General features: G+C 33.8%; 1 protein-coding gene across 1 annotated transcript in view; it reads right to left on the bottom strand.

Annotated features, from left to right (window-relative positions):
* Positions 1-24,645, bottom strand: part of LOC121441075 (5-hydroxytryptamine receptor 2C) — a 238,166-nt gene that overhangs the window by 108,437 nt on the left and 105,084 nt on the right. The window contains exons 3-4 of the mRNA XM_041642214.1: positions 6,772-6,876; positions 3,308-3,624 (exon numbers count right to left, since the gene is read on the bottom strand). Coding sequence (XP_041498148.1) covers positions 3,308-3,624; positions 6,772-6,806 — 352 coding nt within the window. The 5' untranslated portion in view covers positions 6,807-6,876. The remainder of the gene's footprint in view (positions 1-3,307; positions 3,625-6,771; positions 6,877-24,645) is intronic.

Raw genomic sequence — 24,645 nt, 5'->3', positions numbered from 1 at the left:
TATAACTGAGGCTGACTTTGAACTCACTTTGTAAGCCAACATGGTTTTGAATTGATAGTGATTCTGGTGCATTAGCCTCCTGAATGCTGAAATTAGAGGTACAGACTACCATCACCCTTTCTCCTCTTCCCTAGTCTTCCCTTGTATTGAGAATGATATCTTCTAATTGTTCCTTTTTTTGAATATTTTCTTTGTAAAATTTCATTGTTATAGTAGATGGCACAGATTTTTTCACCTGGTACATATTCACTGTTAATTGTGTCTTTTACTATTAAACATTAATTTAACTCTTATTGTTTACATTTAAAATTGAATTTGGCGGATAGCAAAATCACAATGTCTAGTTTAATGACTGCTTTGTTTGTATACTTTGTTTCATCGTTTTACTTTAGCCATTATGAATCACTGCTTCTGTCTGTGGGACCACTGGCAGTGAGACCAGGATCTATCCCTACTGCTTGGACTAGTTATTTGAAGCCCATTCTCTTTGTAGGGATACCTTGCTCAGCGTAGGTATAATGGGGAGGGCCTTAATTGTCCCCCAAAGTGATGTGCTAGACTTTTTTGACTTCCTACTGAAAGACTTACTTACCCTTGCTGAGGAGTGGATGGTGGTTGTGCTGGTGAGAAGGTGCAGGAATCAGTTGGAGGGGAGGGAATGGGAACTGGGATTGGTATGTAAAATGAGAATTGTTTTTTTTTTAAAAAATTAATTAAAAATAAATAAATCATTGCTTCTCATGGTACTATGTAATAACAACTTTTCAAAAAGAAATAATTAGTTATATTCCCAGTTACCAGATTGCTATTTTAAAGTATTTTTATATGTTAACATTTAATTGCATCTTAGATGCTTTATTTTGACTTTCTTCTGTTTGATTTTTGTTAGCATGTAGTTATCATGCAAAATAATAGGCTACACTTGAACTATATACTTGTGTATATATGTATACATGTGTATATTATATATATATATTAATTTGATCATATTTGCCCCTAATTCTTCACATTAAATGCCAACTTCTTGTCAAATAAACATCCTTAAACCTTCATATCATTTATTTATTTATCCATTGTTTAACTAACTAGATTCCTCATCTGAGAAGAAATAAATGATGTTTGTTTTTCTGGGTTTGACATAACATGATGAAATTTGCAGTTAATGTCTTATATTGTTGGGTTTTTTTTTTTTTTTTTTCTAGACAGGGTTTCTCTGTGGCTTTGGAGCCTGTCCTGTAGGCCAGGCTGGTCTCGAACTCACAGAAATCCGCCTGCCTTTGCCTCCCGACTTATATTGTGATTGTCTATTGTGCTCTATTTAATGACAATGATGCAAATGAGCGACGTTTGCATCTTTGTCTGTTGCAGGTTGGTTTCTTTGTAGGGCTTTCTATGCATAGCGGAGAGCAGTGTGGGAGATTTGATGTCCTTACATGTAACAGTTTTGTCCTATAAAATACCTTCTTACCTCTTCACCCTTCCATTCTTCTTTCTTCTTCAAATGTCAGTTCTCTCTTTTGCTTTCTTTCTCTTTCCTTTTTTCACTCCTTTCTACTTCTAGGAAGTTACTTTTTGTTGAGACTTATGCACTTCTAATTCTGTGACCTGAAGCTTATCTTAGAAACTTTCCAGAAGGCACTTTTTAACCGTGTTTTCAGATCATTCTCTGGCTTGCTAAAAATGCCCTTTTTACCTTGGTTATGCCATTTTTACATTTTTTTTTAAGTTGCCTGGCCTTCATCTACCCCTCAAAAGCATTCAGTAGGGAGCTCATAGTAGAAACTATACCTTTGAAATTGCTTTCTTGGTTCATTTTTGTGACTTCTTCTTCATTAATATTGGAGAAGTAAAGGGCAAATGACCAGTGAGAGGTGAAATACTGGTGCTTTGAGGCAAACATGCCATTAGAACTCAGTGGAAAAAGGAAAAATGTATTTCCTAAGAATAACTTATAGAATAACTGATCCGATTGGGCACTGCCACTGTAGATTTTGAGAGATTACATTATAAACACATTGTTCTTCTTTTATGATTTTTAGACTAGATACTATTTTTATAATATTTTCTCTGTCTAATTCCATTATACATTTTAGGGAACTAGTTGGACCTCTATATTTTACTCTACAAGAAGATGAGTATATTAAAAATTAAAGTCATATTGGGCTACCCACATATTAACAAATACATTTAAACTGGGATTTCAAATTTTGTGGTAAAGATACTTGTAGAAAGCCAAATATAATGGTTTAGTCCTGTGGGGAGAGCTACTTTGGAGCCTGCGGCTTGAAGAACACATGAATTTTAATTAACTAACTTATATTTATTATTAATGTTTCTAAAACTTTAATGTTTTTCTTTTAGTTTTGTCTGTGTGTGTATGTGTGCTTTGCCTACATGTATGTTTGTGTATCACATGCATGATCTAGCGCCAGCAGAGGCCAAAAGAGAGCATCAATCAGATCCTCTGAGACAACAATCACAAATCATTGTGAGCTCACAAGGAGATGTTGGGAAAAGAACACGGGTCCTCTGGAAGAGCATCCAGTGTTCTTGACCAGAATTTTATATGATTTTGACTTTTTAATTAAAAGTATTAGCTGAAGCCAAGACCTAGATTAAAATGAACATAGTAAAGAGATGGCAGAAAAATCAAATAAAAAACCTGAAGTATCTGTAAAATCATTACTGAAGTTGAATCTTATAGTTGTGATATGAGTTTGTATTTATATGCTCAGAAATTAATTTTTATAACTTGTCACCTTATAAAATATGAATTATTCTGAATGAAGAAGAGCAATTGTTTTTGAGTGCTCATTTTATACCAACTACTTTGTCAAGATAAAAAATTACTTCTGCTGGGTTATAGCTATGACTGTATACTTGTGTAAAGTATGTGAGGCTCTAAGTTCAATTCTCACTGGATCTGAAACCTTTCTTAAAGTAAATTTTAATAAATTTACTAATGTAAAGGCAAGTTTGACTTTTCTATTATATATTAGAGATGGTACTTAGAATCATACTGGCAAAAATATGCCATCATCCCATTTTGTATGGTTATCCATTATTTGCAAATGACATTGAGGAATAAAGTAGTCATGCATAATTTCAATATATTATAAAATGGTTGTTTCAAGTTTTAAAAATTCTACTATACTTTTACTTTTTGTTACATTTTTCTCTTAAACTTTGTTTTCCAAGTTGTATAGATAAATTATTTAACTGTATAAATGAGTGTCATGAGGTTTACACAAACTTATGGAGCAATCTGACTATGAGAAATGAATATAACAAATATAATTGTACTCACCATAAAGAATTGCAAGCAGCGACAGGGGCATTACAAGTAGTCCCACCAGCATATCAGCAATGGCTAGGGACATTAAGAAGTAATTGGTTGCATTGTGCAGTTTCTTCTCCATGCTTACTGCCATGATAACGAGAATGTTGCCCCCTATTGTCATGATTATAATCACGACGATTGAAAGTGCTGGCCAGTTTTGTACCCCGTCTGGGAATTGAAACAAGCGTCCACCATCGGAGGAATTAAAAATGTCAGTTACTATAGCTGCTACTGGACTTATGGAAATATCGAATTGCCAAACCAATAGGCCGATTAGGTGCACACTGAAAAAAAGAAAAGAAAAGAACATCAGACTTCGCTTACACACAACATAACATTTATACTCTAAAATAACCTCCCCTCCCAACTACCTTGACCATGACTACCTCCATTCTCATCATTTCAATTTTTGTCTTTTAACTTTTACTGAGTGATTGCTATGAGTTGTGCATATAGTTTAACAGAATATATACGCATAATCACATTTGATTACATATAAAACCCACATGAGTTCAGTGCTGATTTATTACCATTATGTAGGTGGAAAAAGAATGGAGCTACAAAAGGTTGTAACACTTTCTCAAGGCAATATAGCCAAGTAACTAACAGGACCAGGGGCCATCGTAAGGTCTGATGTAAGACTATTTTAAAAGTTCACTTTAGTCCCCCAACACAATATCATTTAACTTAGTGTAATAGTTATTTTTCTTTTAGAATTTTGTTTTATTTTGTTATGTTAGATTACTTAAGACCATTTTTATATATGTAAAGTACTTTGAGAATGTTTCCCTCCAATATCTCAATACACTTTCTTTACTGTCCTGTCTCTTGACCCTTTAGTCCCCTTTGTCCCTTAGACAGTTTTGTATCTATTTTGATGTCATTTGTTCATATTGATTATGTGAATCTATGAAGATGACTCTCTACACACGAGAGAAAATATGTCTTACATATCTTTCAGAGGCCAACTTAATGTTTTATTTTGTGTATTTTTAAAATCTTAATTTCTTTGAGCTCTCCTTTAGGAAAGCTGTGAGAGAAATAAAGGGAGATTCTCTTAAAGGGTCTGGTGACCAAACAATAAGAAGTTCATTTGTGTTGATATATGTAAAAGAAATTATAGGATCTCATCAAAACAATTTTATGAATGTATTTTGAAAGATGCTGTGACACATTCATTTCTATAGAACCATGTCCAAGCTGTCATATTTGCAAAGCAATTTTCTGCAGTTTTCAGTTTCTTGCTTTGGTTTTAAACTTTTGTTCTTTCTACTACCTGCCTCATTTGCGACCTTGGATTTCTAGGAGTTACTCTAGGCTTGAGAGTAAAGTGTGTGAAAGGTCCCAGGAAGAGAAATAGATAAGTCCTCCTGAGTAAACTGGGAGAGGGAGGTAGAAGGGAGAGGAATGGGAACATGAGGGATAGAGAAGACTGTGTTGGGGGAAGCATGGAGGGCCTTGAACAATGACAAAGAGAACTTATTAGACAGAGCCATTATGGGGTTAGGGAGAAACCTGGTGTTAGAGAAATTTTCAGAAATCCACAGGATGACCCCAGCTAAGACTCCTAGCGGAGAGGGTGTCTGAAAAGGCCTTCCACGTTAATCAGATTAGTGACTACCCCAATTGTCATCATAGAGTCTACACCCAGTAACTGATGGAAGCAGATGCAGTGACCCACAACCAAGCACCAAGCTGAGCTCCTGGAGTTCAGTTGAAGAAAGGGAGGTAGGATCATATGAACAAGGGGGGAGCAATAGCATTATTGGGAAAACCGCTGAGACAGTTGACCCAAGCTAGTGGAGGCTCATGGACAATGGACTGACAGGTGAAGAACCAGCCTGGGACCTAACTAAACCCTATGAATGTGAGTGACAGTTACCTGGCTTGATCTGTTGGGAATGGGGGAGGGGGGCTGGCAGACACATCAGGACCTATTCCAGGTACAAGAACTGACTTTTTGGAGCTCATTCCCTATAGTTGGATACCTCGCTCAGCTGGTGGGGGGCCTGGGTCCTGCCTCAAACTGCTATCTGAGATCTTGTTGACTCCCTAAGTAAGGCCTTACGGGCTCTGAGGAGAGGATGGGTGTTGGGAAGGGCGAGGGAGGTGGAAGAAGGGGTGGGAGGAAAAACTGAAACTGGTATGTAAATTGAAAAGTAAATTTTTTAGTAACAATATGAAAAAAGAAAAGAAGTAAAATATAAAGAACAAAACAGAGTAATGTGTGCAGCTTATTGACTCCCATGGACAGAGTTAGAAATTAATATTGAGATATATGTTTTTATGTTCTTCCTTAAACAGAGTCTGCCAGTAGGAATTTCCAACTTGGTGAGAATCTAAGACAAGGGAGATATGGACATTTCAATTTTGTAAATTTCAAACTAATTTCCACTATATTGATTTACTTAAGCAACAAATACAAATGTTCTCTCAAGATGTGAGCTCCTAAAGTGTGTCCAACAAAACCTGTAACACACTCATCTCCCCTGATAAAAATGATAAGATAATCACATTCAAAATTTCCTGCTTGAAAACATAATTTCTACCATCTGTCATATCTATCTATCTATCTATCTATCTATCTATCTATCTATCTATCTATCTCTACTCTATCTATCTATCTATCTATCTATCTATCTATCTATCATCTATCTATCTATCTATCTATTGATCTATCATCATTCTCTAATCTATCTATCTATCTATCTATCTATCTACCCATCTATCTATTACTTTCAGATTTTGCACAGGAGCAAAGGGATTCAGGACTTCTCAGCAGTACTGTTCAGAATTTACACAATCTACTCCTCAAATAGTAGGCTTGGGTTAAGTGAGATTTACAGTGACTTTGTTCTTGTATCGGATTCTTTAACTACTCATTTACATTACATTCTGTTGAATCCAACTACTGACTCATTCCAGGGTTACATTGTTTTGTTCTGTCCAGCTACATCCACAATCCCCGCCTTCTGATCTCTAGCAGCGTCCACTATTCTTTATAAAATTAGATACTTACAATAACACCCCCTTTCAGCAACTATCTATCCTAACCTGACCTTAATCTTGTAACCATCATGTCTCAGTCATCCTGGCTTCGGTATTATAGGTATGCAGTACCATAATAAATAGCCATTTGATTCGTACATGAAGGAAAAGAAAAAAACCTCTCTTAGCTTCAGCCATGATACAAGCAGCCATAAAAATGGGATTATTTGAGCTGAAGCTATTATTCCCATATAAGAGCTTTAAAATTTGATTAGATGCATGATTATCCCTATTGCCCATTTATTATTTTAAATAGGAAATATTAATCTTTTTTATATAGGTCATAGAGTTGTCTGGTCATATGCAAGCATTTTTATATTATCACAAAAATAACCATATAATTAATCTTGTTGTTTTGTTAAAATAAGTAATAGAATCCTTACAGGAATGTGTGCACCGCGTTGGTCAGGTTCACCATGATTGCTTCAGTCTTAAGCAACCACAGGTTTAAATTGAGAATTTGGAAATTAACAAATTGGTTTCATTACCTAAGGAGAGAAAAAAAAAAGAAAAAGAACATTAGTTAAAATTGCACATAAGTTGCATATCAAGCAATTAAATAAATTTAAATGTTCTTATTATTTGGTAAGAAGGTTAGTACTCCATTTAACAAAGTGGCAAACATGTTTTACAGAAACAATAAAGAATGGCTAAGAACAATTCTTTCACTTATTTACAAGCTCAAAAGCGTCTATCCTTATAAAATTTCTCATCTAGTGTCTAGTGATGTGTGACTTTACTGCAGATTCCCCTGTTATGGCATACAAAACTTCAAAACAGCGTTTTGAGAAAGGAGTTACAATTAGATCCTAGAGATTTGCAAATCATTGAGGAAACATCTACAATTTTAAATTAATTTGCATTTCTAAAATTAGATTTCATTTTATAGTAAAATGAAAAAAACCTGTAACAAATTTCAAGAATTTTTATAGCATGAATATATTTTTTATATTTTTATTTTTCCCCAAAAGAAGCAATCTGCATTTATATAGAAAGTTCTATTTATACTTTTGCATTAGCCAACAATATTCACCAGAGGGCAGCAACAACATTTATACCCCAATAAATATATCAGTCAAGTTTACCATAGTAAGTATAGCAGTCACTCTATGAAACAACTAGTTAGTAGATAATTAATATAATGATCAGTCCAAGCAGATGAGGTATTATGGAAAATTGAAAATGAAATGTTAGTTATATTAGATTATTTAAACAAAATTAAGATTATTTAAGCTTCTTTTGTGGATTGAGATGTGACTATCTTCAAATAATTTATAAAAGAATTTCAGAGTGGATACTTTTTATTTCTATAAGTTGCCTTACAAAGGATTGTTATTGATATAAAAATATTTATGCATTAAGTTACTCATCACTTATTATTATATTAGGTATGTTTAAATGCCAATTGAGAATAAATTGCAGAAGAAATTCATCTTTGTCGAGTGGAGTCTATCACTATCTATCTTTACCCCAACATTTAGGAAGTCATTTATGTCCTAGTGAGTAACATGGCTGTCTTATCATTTTTCTTCATAGAGATTCATAACTGAGACCAGAGAGATCAAAATAATCTGTTCTCTAGTGTGCCCTTTCTGGGTTTTTGAGTTTGGATTTGACTACACTTTATCTTGCTACACCAAACACGTAACTAATAATTGTGTTCTTAGTAAGTATATATAGAGATTTCAAGAGCCAAGAATTTTAAGTTTTTTAAGTTGCAAGTACCAATTTGTCAATGAGAAGTCGTGTGTGTGTGTGTGTGTGTGTGTGTGTGTGTGTGTGCATGTGTGTGTGTGAGTGTTTAAATGTGTGTAAGACAGGGGGCATTAAATAACTTGAGAATACAGCAGAACACTCTAAGATCTATTTTATGTAATTTATGTATATATTTAAGGAATATAAAAATGACAGACTGTCTTTATAATCTTTCTTTGGTGGTCAGAGGCTTGGAAGTAAAATTTCACTAGAATAAAGTGTATTTCCCTGTTTCTCATCTCATTTAACATAACTTTTTTCTAGTCATTTGGTTTATCAATTTAATATGTTCTACCTTTATTTTTCAGCATCTATCTTTCAGTTCTATCAAAATCATTTCCTTACTCTAGTGAATATATAAAATATGACTTCCTAGTGACTAGAGACTCAAAATTTTTGTGAGAGAACAATTTCAACAGACTGTTAGGCAATTTTTATCTGATAGGATCCCAACACAGAACACATAAATCCCCTTTCTTTTTGAGATCTGGAAATAGGTGATGAAGAAAATGCTAAAAGGATAACAGTAAATATCAACGTCTTTTAGCCTTTCAATTCTATTATTCTAAAATATCAAAAGCCTTTCCTTTAGTAATGCTAAAAATTTTAATATCCTTTTTAATATTTATTTTTCAAGCATTGAAAAATAGTATAATTAAGAGTAAACATATTGTAAAATGCACTCTGTTTCAATAAGATTATACAAGAATAATAGAAATTATACTTGCTATAGCTGCATATGTTTATGATCTTGTGAAACATTTTTATATACATCCCTAGCCCTGGTAGAATTCAATTATCGTTTCACAAAATACTATATTTTCTTAAAAATTAGCCAACTATGTCCTTTTCCCCTTGGAAGTACAGATAAACTATTAAACAGTAAGTATTTAAGTATTTCCATTTCATTAAGAAAACAATAATCATAAGCATCTATTATATACATATATCCCCAATTTATTAACCAAAATTACTTCAAACCCAAATTGTCTCTTCAATGAAGCTAAAACTTGTTTTCTCCGTTTCATTTTAGTTCATTCTTATTTTGTTCAGTACCAAGAATAAAATTTCCTTTTCCTATCAGAGAACTAAAACAGTCAATAAAAATTTACATTCATAAAGTTGACTAAACCAAATAGAAAATTCTCTTGAAGTGTTTGTAGTGGTTTAGGAACACACTATAGGAGGAATAAGTTGCATGAGTTTTATGACCTAAGTTCTACTTCATAATAAAATATAATGACATTTTGAATTATATGTTGTGTACTTGGAAGAATTAGTGTTTGTAGAATTACAAAGGGAGGATACAAAATTGTTCAAGCCTCAAATAACTAACAAAGAGAATCAAAGAGACCAAAAATATACTTCTGATCTCCACCTTTTATATTCTACTCATTGTTCAAAACGGAACCTTAGTGGTTAAATAAGCACAGACCAAACACTTGGGAGTTCAAATATTTAAACCTGGGAGGATTTGTGTTTGTGAAGTGTTGTAAACTCCTTTTAAAGATAATTAACGAACTGACTACCTTCTAAGTATAATCTGTAGGACTCCCAAAGAAACTGTGGGCATTTAAGCACAAGTGTGTGAGGGGACAAAAAAAAAGTAACCTGAAACTAATTGGTTTTCTTAACAATGGAATAATAATAGGATCCTAAGTCACGGAAGTGAAATCACTAGTAGCACCTACTCATATCAATTGCTTATTTCTTCATGCAACATGAATCACAAACCTTTCCATGCTGTCTCTTAAGCATCAAAATCAGTAACCAATGTTTGATTTCCATACAGTTTTTAATAATATTATTTTATGACAGATATTAAATAATTAACATCTAAACATAAACCCAAACACTAAAACACTGAACATTATATTTAAATGTTGTTTATTAAACCTATGCTTATATGTTAATAGCTTATACCTGTCATTAGCATAGGTCAAAAAAATCATGTGAACACTTGAAAATAATTTAATCAAAATAAGATTGCCATTAAATATTCAGAAACAAATTTCAGTCTGTCAAAAATCCATATAATTCACCAAAATACTTAAAGCCATAAGCAGTTATTATCTTGAAAAATAATGAAAAAACAAGGCTAAAACAGTTGGGCTAATAAAAGTTGGGACCTTAGTGTGTGTGTGTATACCCAAATGTGTGTACCTTTCAAATTCAGTTAATTAGCCAAGTACAATGTATAAAATAGTTGATTAAAGGGAGGGGTAAGTGAGACTTGGAAAAGTTGAAGTTATAAAACTAAAAAGAATAGGGAAGATGTGAGGTAATGCCTCAGTCACATGGCAATACATAGATTAATATAAATAGGCTAATTTAAGATGTAGAAGCTAACTAGTAATAAGCCTGACCCAACAGCATAACAGTTTGCAGTTAATATTAAGCCTCAGAATGGTTATTTGGGAACTGATAGGTGGGAAAGAAACCTCCAGTTACATATGGTGATACAGCACATTATTTTTCACCCATTTTGAAAAGAATAAATCTAAGATGGAATTCTTACTAAGCTGTAGAATACACAATTAGCAGATGATTACTTTTGAATTATATTAATTTCATTTATTTTATTTGTGTGTGTGTGTGTTGTGTGTGATTGCACATTCACATGCACACCGTAGAAAAGATGTGGACGTGAGGGAAATATTATTAGAACTCACTTCTTTCTTCTATCATGTGGGCCTTGAGGATTTCACTCAGGTCATTGTGCTTGATTGTCGACACCTTTACTGACTAAGCCATTTTACCCACCCCTGTATGACTGTGCATGGTAAATTATTTAAGAACTGAATATGTGACATTGCATTTGAAGGTTTGACTTTGTCATTTTCAATTCTCAAAAACTATATATTATAATTTAAAATGTTTCCCTCTGGCACATCATGGAATGGGGGTATAAAGATCAGAATTAGTGACAAGGGAGGAGCACCATGAAATGTTCTTCCGAATATGACATGATCAATGTAATCAGCATACCAGTGCCTTAATATTAGGCAAGTCCTAATATAATCAGAGAGACAAAGCAGTTGTAGTTACATGCCCTAGACATGTTACCAAAATAACCCCCCACCCAAAAGATGGACTAGTTGGAAAGAAAATGAACTGCAGGAGTGGGAGGGGATAGAAAATGTAATAACAGTGAATATTATCATAATATACTGTATATACATATAAAACTGACACGACTTAAACATCAATTAAATCTTTCTTCTGGTTATATGCAGTTAACTTTCAGCAGATGACTATATCAAAAATGAATTAGTCACAAATGTTCATATCGCTCCTGTGAAGAAAATAATCATGCACAGATTTATAACAGTTTGGGGATTACTCATGTAATCCAAAAATTATCCTTAGGCCTAGGGCATATTGCATGAATGTTCCTTTCAATTTTAAATGTTCTATAAAGATTTTGCAATGAAGCCTACACTTTTTATTCTAAAAATCCATGTTTGCCCTGAATAGTCACATCATGTAATATTTTTATGATTTGATGGAAAAATTTCCAGAGACCTAACAGTAAACATAGGAGCTTTTAACATTGTTAGTTCATTTACAAAAGCATTCTATGAAATTAAACAAAAACCAAACACTCTATTTTCAGTTTTCAGGTCCTAAGATATTCTACAAGCTTGAATTCACAGAACTCCCGAGGTTGAAAAATTATAAGGAATCAAATGATCTAGTTTCTTGTCTTCAGGAAGGTCTATATTTAAGCCAGTTTGACAAGCTTGACAGTTGATGTTCCTTAGAACAACGTTCAAAAGAGGCAATTTTAAAACCCTCCCTGTTCAGCAATCTGCTCTTTCAGAAAATAATATTTTATACCAGGCAAAAGAGCCTTGAGCTAATAGACATCAATGAAAAGGAACAAAAAAAAATCTCTTAATAAGTCAGGTCAGCGATCTATGCCTCAGACTTAATGCAGTTGGCTTATTGTATTTTTGCTAGGCTTTTCCTAGAATGCAATCCTTCAGACGTCAAACTGGACACTTGCCAGTAGTGTGGCAAGAGGGAAATATCACACTTCTGACTATGTAGTTATATATGTTTTGAGAGCTTATAAATTTTCATTTGAAAACAGAGGGGGCAGCATTCAGGGAATGGTACCTGGGGTATTTTCTAGACATTTCATTAGATCTCATAACACTAACATGATTATTCAATTTGAAAGCAATTCTTGCTGGTACTTACACTCTGCCACTCTCCTGCCCAGAAAATACTAATGAGTGTTGAGGCAAATAAAACTTTTCCTCTCGTTCTAGGACTGAAAATGAAACATTTTATTCTTATTTGTGTTTTCTAAATTCTTCTGCTTGATATATGTTAAAGGTTTTGTCTTCTGTGGTGTTGGGATGGCCTAGGCGTAATGAAAGCAGTTATTGTGACATTTAACAAGACTCTGGAAAACTGAACTCCCCCAAACCACAGCACCTAAGATAGTAAGAGTTCTACAGCAAAAGACCTAATCCATTCACCTAAAATAATACTCCAAAAATAGTTCCCAATTTAATAGAACTCAAGTTGCTATTGCAAATCATTCCACAGTTGTAGTAACAAACATTGAGGGAATCTGTCATAGTGGGCAGTATTCCCAGCAGTTTGAAACTGTTTCCCCATAGGTAGTAGCAGAATTCTGCGTAAATTATATTGGCCTAAGTATCCTTATAGCAAAATAAACTACAGACCCCTAAATATCAGAATGAAGGGAGAAACCATATGTTATCGTATGTGTTGGAGATCAATTCCAACTGACTTGCAAAACTGAAAGCTGTACAGCCAAATTTTTCTGTGTTCAAGCATTTATTGATTACCCATTATGTGCTCGGTGCCCCACAAGATGTCATCCATGGGGTGGAAGGCAAGGCAGAAATAACCCTGTTCTAATAGAGTTTGCATTCTAGCACAATAGACACGCAATAAACATGTCAGGGGTGTATCGTTTCTGTGAATGAACTGAAATTTCATCGTAAGATAAAGAGTAACTAGAGGTAATATATCAGACAGATTTATAGCTGTGTGTATCCATAGATTGAGGCTATCCTAGCTAGTATTAATCACAAACACAGTCAGTCATTTCCCACTGCAATATAGGCACTTGACAATTATCACTGATGAGAATACTTTTCTATTTACTGATAGTTTTACAAGCTTAAAACAAAATCCATTTTAATTTTGTGAGGTACATACAATCAATCCAACATAGCTGTGTACAAAAGTTTACAATGAAGTCCTTTCATGCACAAGGAGCTCTTCCTTCCTGTCTCATTTGATTAAAGAAATCAGGTAGTCTGGGCTGTCTAGCAGGCCTTGTATGTTGTAGAAGCTCCAGCTGAGTCAAGAAAAGCGAAAAGTTCACTCAGTTGCCCAGATGTATTTATTGCCAAATGGTCGGGTACTTGGATACATCTGGACAGCCGAATGAACTCTTAACTCCTCATCTCTCCAACAGTTCTTCATTTCGCAGCTTTAGGCACTCCTGGATAAAGATGAAAGAAACGAACAAAAACACTAGTTTGGAGTTAAAGAATTGATTAGTCTTTCTGGTTTTTCAATTCTACATTAAGGAAAAACAATCTCTGCCACTGTTGTATAACATATTACAAGAAAATATTTTTAAGACACCAGTTAGTGACAATACCTATACAAAACAGACTCATTGGAAACAATAAAGATGTATGAGAAATACAGAAATTCAGTAAGCAAATTGAATTTGTATAATCTGAATTTTAAATACATCACATAAAAAATCCTATAATTGGCTATTAGACTGGGTAGGAGAGGGTATGGTTTCAGACATGACTTTATTACTCAGTTGGTGTGTTGCTTAGAATAAATAATCAAACTTCTTTGGGTCTCAGTGTTTTCACCAATGTCATTATGAAGTCAAAATCAAAGATTACAGGTAGAATCTTCTTGTCATTGCTAACTGAATGTAACACATGAGATACACTTGAGTATACATCCTGACTTAAAAGGAGCATGAGAGTGATTTTGGAATCTTTTCATTATGCAGCCCAAACAGCCTACAGAACAATGTGCATGCAGTCTTTAGCATCTGTTCTTTCTACTTTCATAGATGGAAGAGTTAGGAGATCATATCAAGTCATGAAAAAAATTTAAGACAAAATTAACAATTTGTGATTTTCTGACTTTAAACATACTTTGCTTAAAATAATTACAGAAAAGTGTATTTTAAGCAATACTGCACAGTGTTGAGTCACACTAAAATTCACATTACATTTTATTATCTTAAAGTTCAGCTAGAACAGCGATTCTCAACATGTGTGTCAGTCCTTTGGGGATCAAATGATCCCTTCATAGGGGTCGCCTAAGACCATCGGAAAATACAGATATTTACATTACAGTTCATGATAGTAGCAAAAATAACAGTCATTAAGTAGCAATGAAAATAATTTTATGCTTGGTGGTCACCGCAACCTGAGGAGCTGTGTTTGTTGATCAATTTTGAAAACACTCATTTTTTGCACTTGTTTCATTATCCTTGCAACAGATGTTGTCAGCATTAGAAGTGACAGATATGTCTATTTCTAAACTTCTTTTTAAAGTTAAAATTTCAAATAACATATAATAAATACATATTCACTTTAATTTTTTTCTAACTAGTTTCATAGAGAAATCTGTAAATTCTCCTCCCCTATACACTTTAACTTACAAATACAGTATGGTAAGAAGTTTGGAATAATACAAATTCTCAAAACTTTTTCTTTATGAATTCAATGTGTGAGTAATTGCCTGTGTGCCCATGCCTGTGTATGTTTGTTGGAGGCGGTGAAAGAAACAGATATACCTTAAGTGCACATTTTTCAAGTCATCTCCTTTCAACGCACCACAACTTCATAAGGCAAAACAGTGTCATGATGTTCCAAAGCCATTGAGTGATTACATATGTTCAATCATTTTTTTTCCAATTGCCTTGCCAGATATTAAAACCTCTGTCGAAGACTGATAACTGAAAATCTGGAGAAATGTTCCCATTTGTGGAATAACAGAAGCTTTGTAACAGCAACACTTGCTATTATATCTCATTGCAAGATTATTCTATATAAAATCAGTCTCGATTTTTCCTTCCACTCAAGTGCAGTGGAGATGCGATTTGCTATTACACAGATTCATAGTCTAACATGGACTAACTGGAGCTGTTACCATGCTCTGTCGTTTTGTCTCAAATTTTAAAAAGACAAATAAAAACTAATTTGAATATGGTTCTGTGAGGGTGTTAGATCACATCTAGAAACTACTAAGGAATGCTGAAAGATAGTGAAACCAACTTTCCCAGAAATGAGTCTGCTAATTGGTTATCCAATACCAAGTGGTCATTTTTGAAAACACATGCCTTAAAGCAATGGTATCCATTTGTGTTTATATATTTATGTACAAATATGAAAAACACAGTGGTTAAAAAAAGAGGCTGTGGATTTGAGAGGAAGTAAAGGGAAGGAGGAAAATGGGATGCATTGTATGGAGGAAAGAAAAGGAATAAATGATGAAAATATTTTGGAAAATAAGATGATTGCTGCATATGATAATTGTACTGCAGTTTTATTAAGAATGTACTCACAATTTTAGATTTGTGTGATGAAGTGTGAAATAGCAAAGAATGGGAAAGAGAAAGTAATAGATTAATCAAGTATTACAGAATCCTCTTAATTAAAGTCTTAGAGATGCAGTCCAAGAAAAATATTGACTCTTATCCATTTTATTATGTGCGTATTATAAAGTTTCTTGAAAGTTAGTTTATGTTCCAAATGAGATATACTCTCATGTTGTAGCATGAAGAACATTGCTTCCTAAAAGTAAAAACCTTTTCACTAACCTAGGTTTTTATTTTTAAGTACCTTGTCGTACTACAAGCTTTGCTGTTACAAACAGAAGGAAACAAAACAAAAATACTATTTTAATGTTCTAAATGTAAATGTTGTGTTTTTCTTAATAAAATATTTGTCTTTGTCAATAATATAAAATGCTATAGGTGCCATTCCTCTTGGACGACTTTTTATGGAATAGATGTCATGATGATACACAATGAGAAAAGTTACCTTTAGGTGATTGACATTTCCAATAACAATATATTAGTCTTTTTGTCAGTACCACCTTTCCCACTTAACAACAGTATCTGAGGACTTAAGCTCCATCATCTACGCTCTCCAGGAAAGTACAAAAGCAGAGACTCATTTAGCCATAGAATCATTATAAGCCATAGCTCTAATTTGGTACTGTTTATAAATACCTTGAGGGGCAATTGGTTCCATTATGCATGGCTGGGAATAATTTGTCAATATTAGTGACTAAATAGGTTGGAAAAGAACTTTTATTAGATGTATTCATTACCCATTTGAAACCTCTACACACTTCAAAATTTTATAAAGGAAATATATTCACTATAACTCACCATTGGGATACAGTGTGAAAATTTTGTCTCACATATGACATTGTAGCCCACCTAAATCATGTGTGTTAGGGCTGTCAAGGGTACTATATTCTTTTATTTCAGGAAGTTGTATTTCTTGTGATCAGAGAAATATCATTTAAATAGTGCTTTATTTTTCTAAACTGCATCTAATGCTGAGTAAAGTATAATTATGTTTAACAAAATACATGCACCTACATACTACTAATGTTATGCAGACTAAGTAGGTTATATTTAAAAGTATATATGTATATATGTTATACATACACATTCATACATGCATGTAGTAAGAATAAGTATAAAGAGGCTATAGATTTAAAAAAGAGCAAGGAGTATGGGAAGGTTAGGGGAAAGAAAAGAGAAATGATATAATTATATTTTAATTATGAGTAATAAAATAATTTTAAAAACAGCTAAATACATAAACATACACCTTTTTCAGTATGTAATAAATTATAGTCATTGTTGTTATACATACTATTATATTTTTTAAAAAAAATGTGAAAATGGACCATCTTTTTTTAGGTTTAAGCTGAAGGACTCTGCTTTGTAAATGCAAAACTCAATAGTTATAATTACTGCGGATATACTAGCATGATGAAGTGATGTGAAGTGACTTAGTATAATGCAATGAAGAGAATTTATGATGTAGTATTGTTCTACAGATTTTGAAAATTATTTCCACTTTAGCACATTAAAAGCTAACACATTTAGTAGAGTGTAGCAGAAAATAATGTATGTGGTTACTGCAATTGTTTAAAAGGCACTATACGTGTGGTGCTGTTCCAGACCTTGGGATACACCACTAAATGTTGATAAGATCCTTCCCCTTGGAAGAGGAGACAGAAAGAGTGTAAGAGCCAGAGTGGGTGGAGGACAACAGGAGAACAAAACCCTCTAAGTAAACTGAGCAAGGCCCATAGGAGCTCACAAAGTCTGAGGCAGCCTGCACAGGGCCTGCATGAGTCAGCACCAGGTCCTAAGCACGCATATATGTACGAGTTTTCCAATTTAGAGGGTTTTTTTTGTCTAAAATAAAAAAGAAGACTATAATAACTAAGTAAGAAAGACTATATACAATCAGCACAATATCTATATATAATATATACAGGCAATAACTACATCAACAATGTCTAGTCCATTTGCATTTGACAAATCCAGAGAACATACTCTTGAACCTAATTTACTTTCATTAATAGCTTACATTACCATCCAAAATTATCTTTTGATATCACTCAACCTTGTACACTTCACACTTTTTAAAAAGTCTACCTCCATTTTATTAAGCATTATCTACAGCAGGCAGGAATATGCTTCATCACTATAGGCGAACCTGACCATGGCACCATGAAGGAAGAGTTGTCTTTGCACACTGACACACCCCATGAAGTTTTAAAGACTTACCCTGGAACAAGCCATCCGTTGGCACAGCCAGCCATCTCCTCCTTTCTTCTTTCCTTCTCCCCCTGCACTTTTGTATTTTTATGGGACTCCCGAGTGTGTGAATGAGTGTGTCTCTGATTCTTGTTCTCTTTTGGGCTCTTTTCCTTCTGTTGGCTTGCCTTGTCCAACTTGGATGTGATAGTTTTTGTTTTATCTTATTATATTTTCTTATATTTTATCAAATGGATGAATTAGTAAATATGCAGACACTAGTGTAAAGTGTGTCAACTTAACTGTCACTTACAACACTGGAAAAAGGGAAAATCAGCCTTCTCCAATGGTGTGACACTGGGTATAGCAACCATTCCAGGACAGGCCTCATATTCAGGAGTAGCTGACTAACATATAATGGACCTCACAGGTTTTATTTGTGTGTGTGTGTGTTTTGGTTACAGTATTTTCTGTCTGGGTGTTATTTTATTATGTTTTAATGATTTTGGTGGTTTTGCTTTTGTATTGAATTTTTATTTTGTTTATTTTTTGAGAAAGAATGTAAAGTTGGGTCATATTTTCAGTAATAAAAAACTTATTTTAAAAAATTCAAAGAAAAAATAGTATCGTTAAAAAAAGAAATCTTAACATCATTAAGTTTGAGTTGCTTACATTTGTACTGGACTACAACTGCAACAGGGTTTCCTTGTCCATCAAGTGATATGGACTCCGATACACTCTAACATATAGAAAGAGGCCCTTTTAGTCAGGAATTAATTGCATCATGAGAAAAAACTTACTCATACGAGAAGACATTATGTTTTATGTGTGTGGTTTATATTTCGGTATGTATATGTGTGATGTGGTATTTCTTTGTGGTGTGTGTGTGGTATATGCACAGATTTGTGTGTTGGTGTACAAGCAATGGGGTTATAGATAAGGGAGGCCAGGTGGTTTTTCACCTGTTTGCTAGGATCTGAACTCTGCTCCTCATACGTGCACACCAAGTGCTCTTACTAACTCAGCCAGCTCTTCAGCTCCAAGAAAGCATTTCTTGTAGTGGTAAAATCTAGCTTTCCAGTGTCTGGTGCAGCATAGATACACTCTCTGGTCACCCACATCTTCTCAATGTCTACCTTATAACCACCCTTAGCAGAAATCCACAATATTCAGCAATTTAGTTGGAATAACAAGCACATACTTTCCAACTAATAGTCTTTAGTGCTGTTATTAATATTTTTTGGATATTTTGATATCATGTTCTCCTGGAAATAACACAGTTAAAGTACATTGCAAATCTAAATGATTGTCTTTATCCTTTAAGTACAAATTCTCTTAGGGATCTCCCCTGTATTAAACATTCTCAAAAGGACAGTGCCAGGTAGGAAGAAAGGGTATGAAATGCCCTTACAGCTGTTTCTTCAGCATTGTCTTAGATGCAGGGATACCAGCACATTTCCTTAGAAACAAATGGCACGATCAGAATTTAGTCATGTCTTGGTAAACAGAAAATTTTAAAGTAATTAAAAGAAACAGACTTCAAACACTCAAATGGAAAATATTCCATTGTCTGCTAACGACCTGTTGTCAAGTATTGAGTAAGTGATGAAGTCCCACAGGCTTCTTCAAACTAACTGAAAGGGGAAAAGAAAGAACCGAATGACAAGAGCATTAAACTGGCCCCAAATTCACAAAACCAAGAAGGACAATGACAGCAGCATATGTTGTTATGTTATAAGTTATTTCTTTCTGATCCAAAGCAAACAAAATGGAAGGCAGCAATTATATATATATATTAATTTATACATAATTATATATAGTTAATTAACTAAAAACTAATTAATAACTGTGTATAGCATATATACTTAGATTTATATAACTGTTTATATACTATGTATAGTTAGTTAATTAGTTATTATTCCTTTCTAGTTTAGACATGCCTTGATTTCTAAGTCACTCATCAATGCTCAGCTGATGATGCAGTTAAACATGGTAATATTGAGGTTAAATATTTCCTCTTTGTTTAATCAAAAAGGATGGAGGGCTACTTTCACACCAAAGACACACATGACATTGAGAGGGACATAATTATGTGTCTTTTCAAAGTACAAACAAGGATCAAAGGCTCTGGTCATCCCCATCATTTTTTTCTCCCTTTGTGCTTACAGTGTCTTCCAAGGGGCTACTGCAGTTACAGTTGTCTGCTTCTCATCCCCCTTGCCTAACTCCTCCTCTACTGTTCCCCCATTTCCTTTCTCCCAGCTGCCAAGATCCCCTATTGCCACTCAGTTCTTTTTCTCTTATTACATTAAACTCCTCTTAAACACATTTAAATATTATTTTATCAAGAAGACCAAAAACTTGCAAGAAGATTCTATGTGATAATAATAGACACTTAAAATAGGTCTTGAGTTTCACTGAATTTAATATATACAGATATATAGTTCTTAGATATTTCTCTTCTGAGGTGAAGCCCAGATTTCTGGCTGGTAGTCACTGACAGTTTAAATTTGCTCTCTTTGTTTAATAATAAAGAACTCTTTCATTTGGCTATTTTTAATAAACTAAAAACACTAACAGACACAAATCTTACAAATTTAAACATTTTTGAAGCTAATGGAATAAGAATTAAATTATCATCACAAAATAAAATATTTTATTATGCTATACAAAAATTAAGATTGATTAGCTACTGCTTTTCTTTTTACTACTTGCGAAAAATGATGGACTTATATTTATGGGTATTTTAAGCCAGCTGGTTATATAGAAGACAAAGCCCATAGTACATCCAGGCAAATCAATGTTTGCAAATTTTGTGCGGGGTGCTTAAACCCTGAAATGAGCATAAAAGAGTTAAATAGTGTCTCTTTGAGTTTTAAATTCATACATCAAGACAAGAATATTTAAAAGAAATGAGCATGCCGTATCTATTTTTGAAGTACTTCTGTTTATCCAAGTACTTTCAACAAGACAATCTTTGGGATTCCACTTTGTTAAAATGTTTGTCACTCACAGAAAACAACAAAAATTAAATAGACAAGGTGCATTATACCCATCAAATTTTATAGTGTAATTAAACTTTTATTTGCTTTAATACAAATAGCTAGAATTGCCTGTCATTGCATCTATTCAAAATGATTTCATATATCAAGTTAACTCTAACACTTAGACACAATTTGTAATCCAAGTCATTGAATATCTGTGCCATATTACATAATATCACTATAAAGAGAAACATATGAATGGATATAAAATCACTTGCTAGAATAAACTGTTGTATGAGTGAAGAGATATGCTTGTTATACTTGTATTCCTTCAAACCTGTAGAAAATCACCTATCTTGTCAAGTATTTCAAAAACTGAATCATAAGAGAGTTAGTGTTCCATTATCTGTGACTGCAATCTTAGATTTTAATGAAAGAACTGGCGGTTGTATGAAATCAGACGGATCATAGAAAATACAGTTGCAAGAAAGAACATATTGGCTGGCAGCTGAATGATTTTTCATTTTGTGTAAAAAATAAAGGTATTGGAAGATTTTTTTAAAAAAAATTTAGCACTTTCATGTACAATGGTATGGAGGTAGAATTTCAGAGCTGACCTACATCTCAAATTGACTGTAACCAGAATTATTGTGTCGAACTTTTGTCTTGGCAGTGCAGAAGAGAAAGCTCACATGTATCTAAATATGAGCAATATCTAACAAAAAATAGTTGATGGGGATAGATACAAAATCTCTATATTCATTTCCCCCTGTTAACATAGTGTGTAATTTTGAGCTTAGTGCCTGCTGTATGGCAGGCATTGCTCTGAGTGCTGGAGCCATGGTGACAGGCAAAGTCGATAGTCTTCATTTCTGTATAAAGAAGTAAGTCCAATGCTAGTAAATAATTGCATCAGCTTTATATTGTCAGATTGTGGGCAGCGCTAGAAAGGGGAAGGACGGGCAGGGTGCAATTACAGAGTTTAAATGTCATTGGTTAGTCAATTAGAAGTTTGTTGGTTGGTTTGGTTTCTGAGATAAGGTCTCAGGTAGTCCAGCCCTTGACCTCTCTTAAGCAGCTGATGACAGCTTTGCATTCCTTATATTCTAGGCTTCCAGACATGCTTGATTTCAATTATGGTTCCTTTAGGAAACTAACTGACCTGAAAGAATCACTCTTAAGAAATTTTCATCAGGATCAAATTTTTTAGGAGAAAATTCTGTCTCATAATCAAGTCCAGCAGATTCAACGACACTAAACGGTGTTGAAGTGAAAGGCTGGTGAGAGTAAAAAGTCATAGTTCAAAGGAAAAAAGTCACAATGACTACTTCTAAAAGAATACTCAGAACTTTGAACATTTAAAACTATACAGCCTTAATATTTGTTTCATTTGTGAGCAATCATAAAAAAGTACAAAGCATTTGTGATAAAATGCAAGTACTTAATACACTTCACAGTTCAATCTGTGGTTGCTTTTCATGTCGGGCAAAACTCACTTTAGTACTGCCATCTTGTGGTTACTACGATAACTACTATAAATGGTCACTTGTGGGCTCTTTGATGACACAGGAACAAATGTAAGATGCACCTGTTAGTCATAATTTTAAATTAAATTCCTGAGCCTTTTTTAAAATAATAAAACTCGTTCTGGCATACACATACATCTACACTTGTAATCTCAGTGCGCTGTAGAATAAAGTGTAATTTCAAACTGAGTGCTAGTCTGGGCTACATAATGAAATGTTATCTCAAAACTCAACCTCATCAACAAGAACAAGATCTTGCTGACTCTGAATTCAGATATACACTTAATAAAGACAACAATGAAGAGAGGAATCCTATACATATTACTGTAATAAAAAGACAGAGAGCACACCATATGTATGTCATACCAATTTTGATAGAAAAGGTTTCAGAACATAAAAAAAATTACAAATGAGTTTCCAAAAAGGAAATATAAAGTAATCTTATTTCCCAACTTTCCTTTAAAAACAATACTGTTTTCCATAAATTTTGTAGCTGAAATCCATCTTTTGGCTAATGAAATATGACACAATTTTAAATAGAGTCACTTTTTGCAAAAATAATAATCTAATGAACTTTCCCAAAACACTCCCTTTCAGTGTGTGTATGTGCATATATGTAGTATGATTAGTAGTAGTACAATGTAGTTCATTGCTATCAGTATCAATCAATATTATTAAAGTTTCTGTAGTACTTTGTATTATAGTAGATTTGTGTGGTAGGCAAAACTAAGAATGACCTCTAATGAAGCAAAGGGCAAGTTACTGTACAATGAAGCATTAACAAGATTTGCTTGCTGGGGTGGGCTATAAGGACATGCAGCTGCCATTGAGTCACCCATGATTCTGTAAATAACCCCCCATCCATACTCCTGGAGGAAATTGCAATAAATGCTGTGGTTTAATAAGCCCCACAATCTGTATATGTCGGTGAGACTGTTAAAGCTAGAAGACAACTGTGGGCTATAATGTGGAGATTCAATAAAATGATAATCCATAGGCAATGGACTGGAATAAATAGGAACCTCAGTTCCATAATCCTAAGGATCTCAATTCTGCTAACATTTTTAATTAGCATGGGGCCAGGTATTTTTCCAGGGCAGCAGTTCTCCACCTGTGGATTGAAACCTGTTTGGGGTTACATATCAGAAATCCTGCATATCATGTATTTACAAAACAATTCAGTAGTAAATTACAGTTATAAAGTAGCGAAAAATAACTTTATCATTGAGGGTCACCACAACATGAGAAACTTTGTTGGAGGGTCACAGCATCAGTAAGGTTGAGAAACACTGCTCCAGGGCCTCCTTAGAGTTCAGCTCATCTGCTATCTTTACTTCAGTACCGTGAGACCTTAAGTAAGGAGTTCAGAAGTTGTTCTTTGGCATCTGATGTAGAATGACCTAGTGTTGCAAATATCCATACTTTTAGTATTTTGACACAGAGTGATAAAAAATACCTACTATTTATCAATACAGTTCTTTAAGAGGTATAAGGAAACAAAGGAATGAGGATGATGTACAAAGTAGATCCTAAACCAAATACCAGTAAGGAACAGAGAAGAACAACAGAAAAATTTGGGCCAGAGAGATGGCTCAGTCAATCTAGAAAGTTTTTGCCAAGCCTGAAGATTTGAGTTCCAGCCCCAGAATCCACATGGTGTAAAGAGGGAGTCGATTCCTACAAGTCATCCTCTGACCTCCACATAGGCAGTATTACACACATATGCTGGATCCCATAGACACACGAGATAGATAAATATATAATAAAATTATTAACAAGAACAGAAAAACAGCAAGCCAGAGCAGATGGAAGCCTGTCCTTTTGGCTGGGTAAAGCTATTTCCTCCTTATGAAGCAATCGTTTGCATTTTAATTTATTTAATTGATTTTCCTAAGTACTCTACTTGGTGGAAATGTGAGATTGAGATTCAGACTTTTCTGAAGATACATTGAGAAGAAAAAGATATTTGAGAAAGAATTGTAAGTTGCATATACTTCTTCTTAGGAAAAAAAAAGATAAAACAAGTGTTTCTGGATTTGAATAGGCATTAATAAAAAATGTATCCAAATTACACCAAGACAGCAGAAGTCACTTTATACAGATTGCTGCAGACTAACAAATTAAGTGATCAATTCAGTGCATTGTTAAATTGGTAGCACAAAAGAAAGTGAAAAT

This window comes from Microtus oregoni, unplaced genomic scaffold (assembly GCF_018167655.1).
Source record: "Microtus oregoni isolate MIOR12 unplaced genomic scaffold, Mior012 000073F_001, whole genome shotgun sequence".
Classification (NCBI taxonomy): domain Eukaryota; kingdom Metazoa; phylum Chordata; class Mammalia; order Rodentia; family Cricetidae; genus Microtus; species Microtus oregoni.
This window is presented reverse-complemented; position numbering and strand designations above follow the sequence as displayed.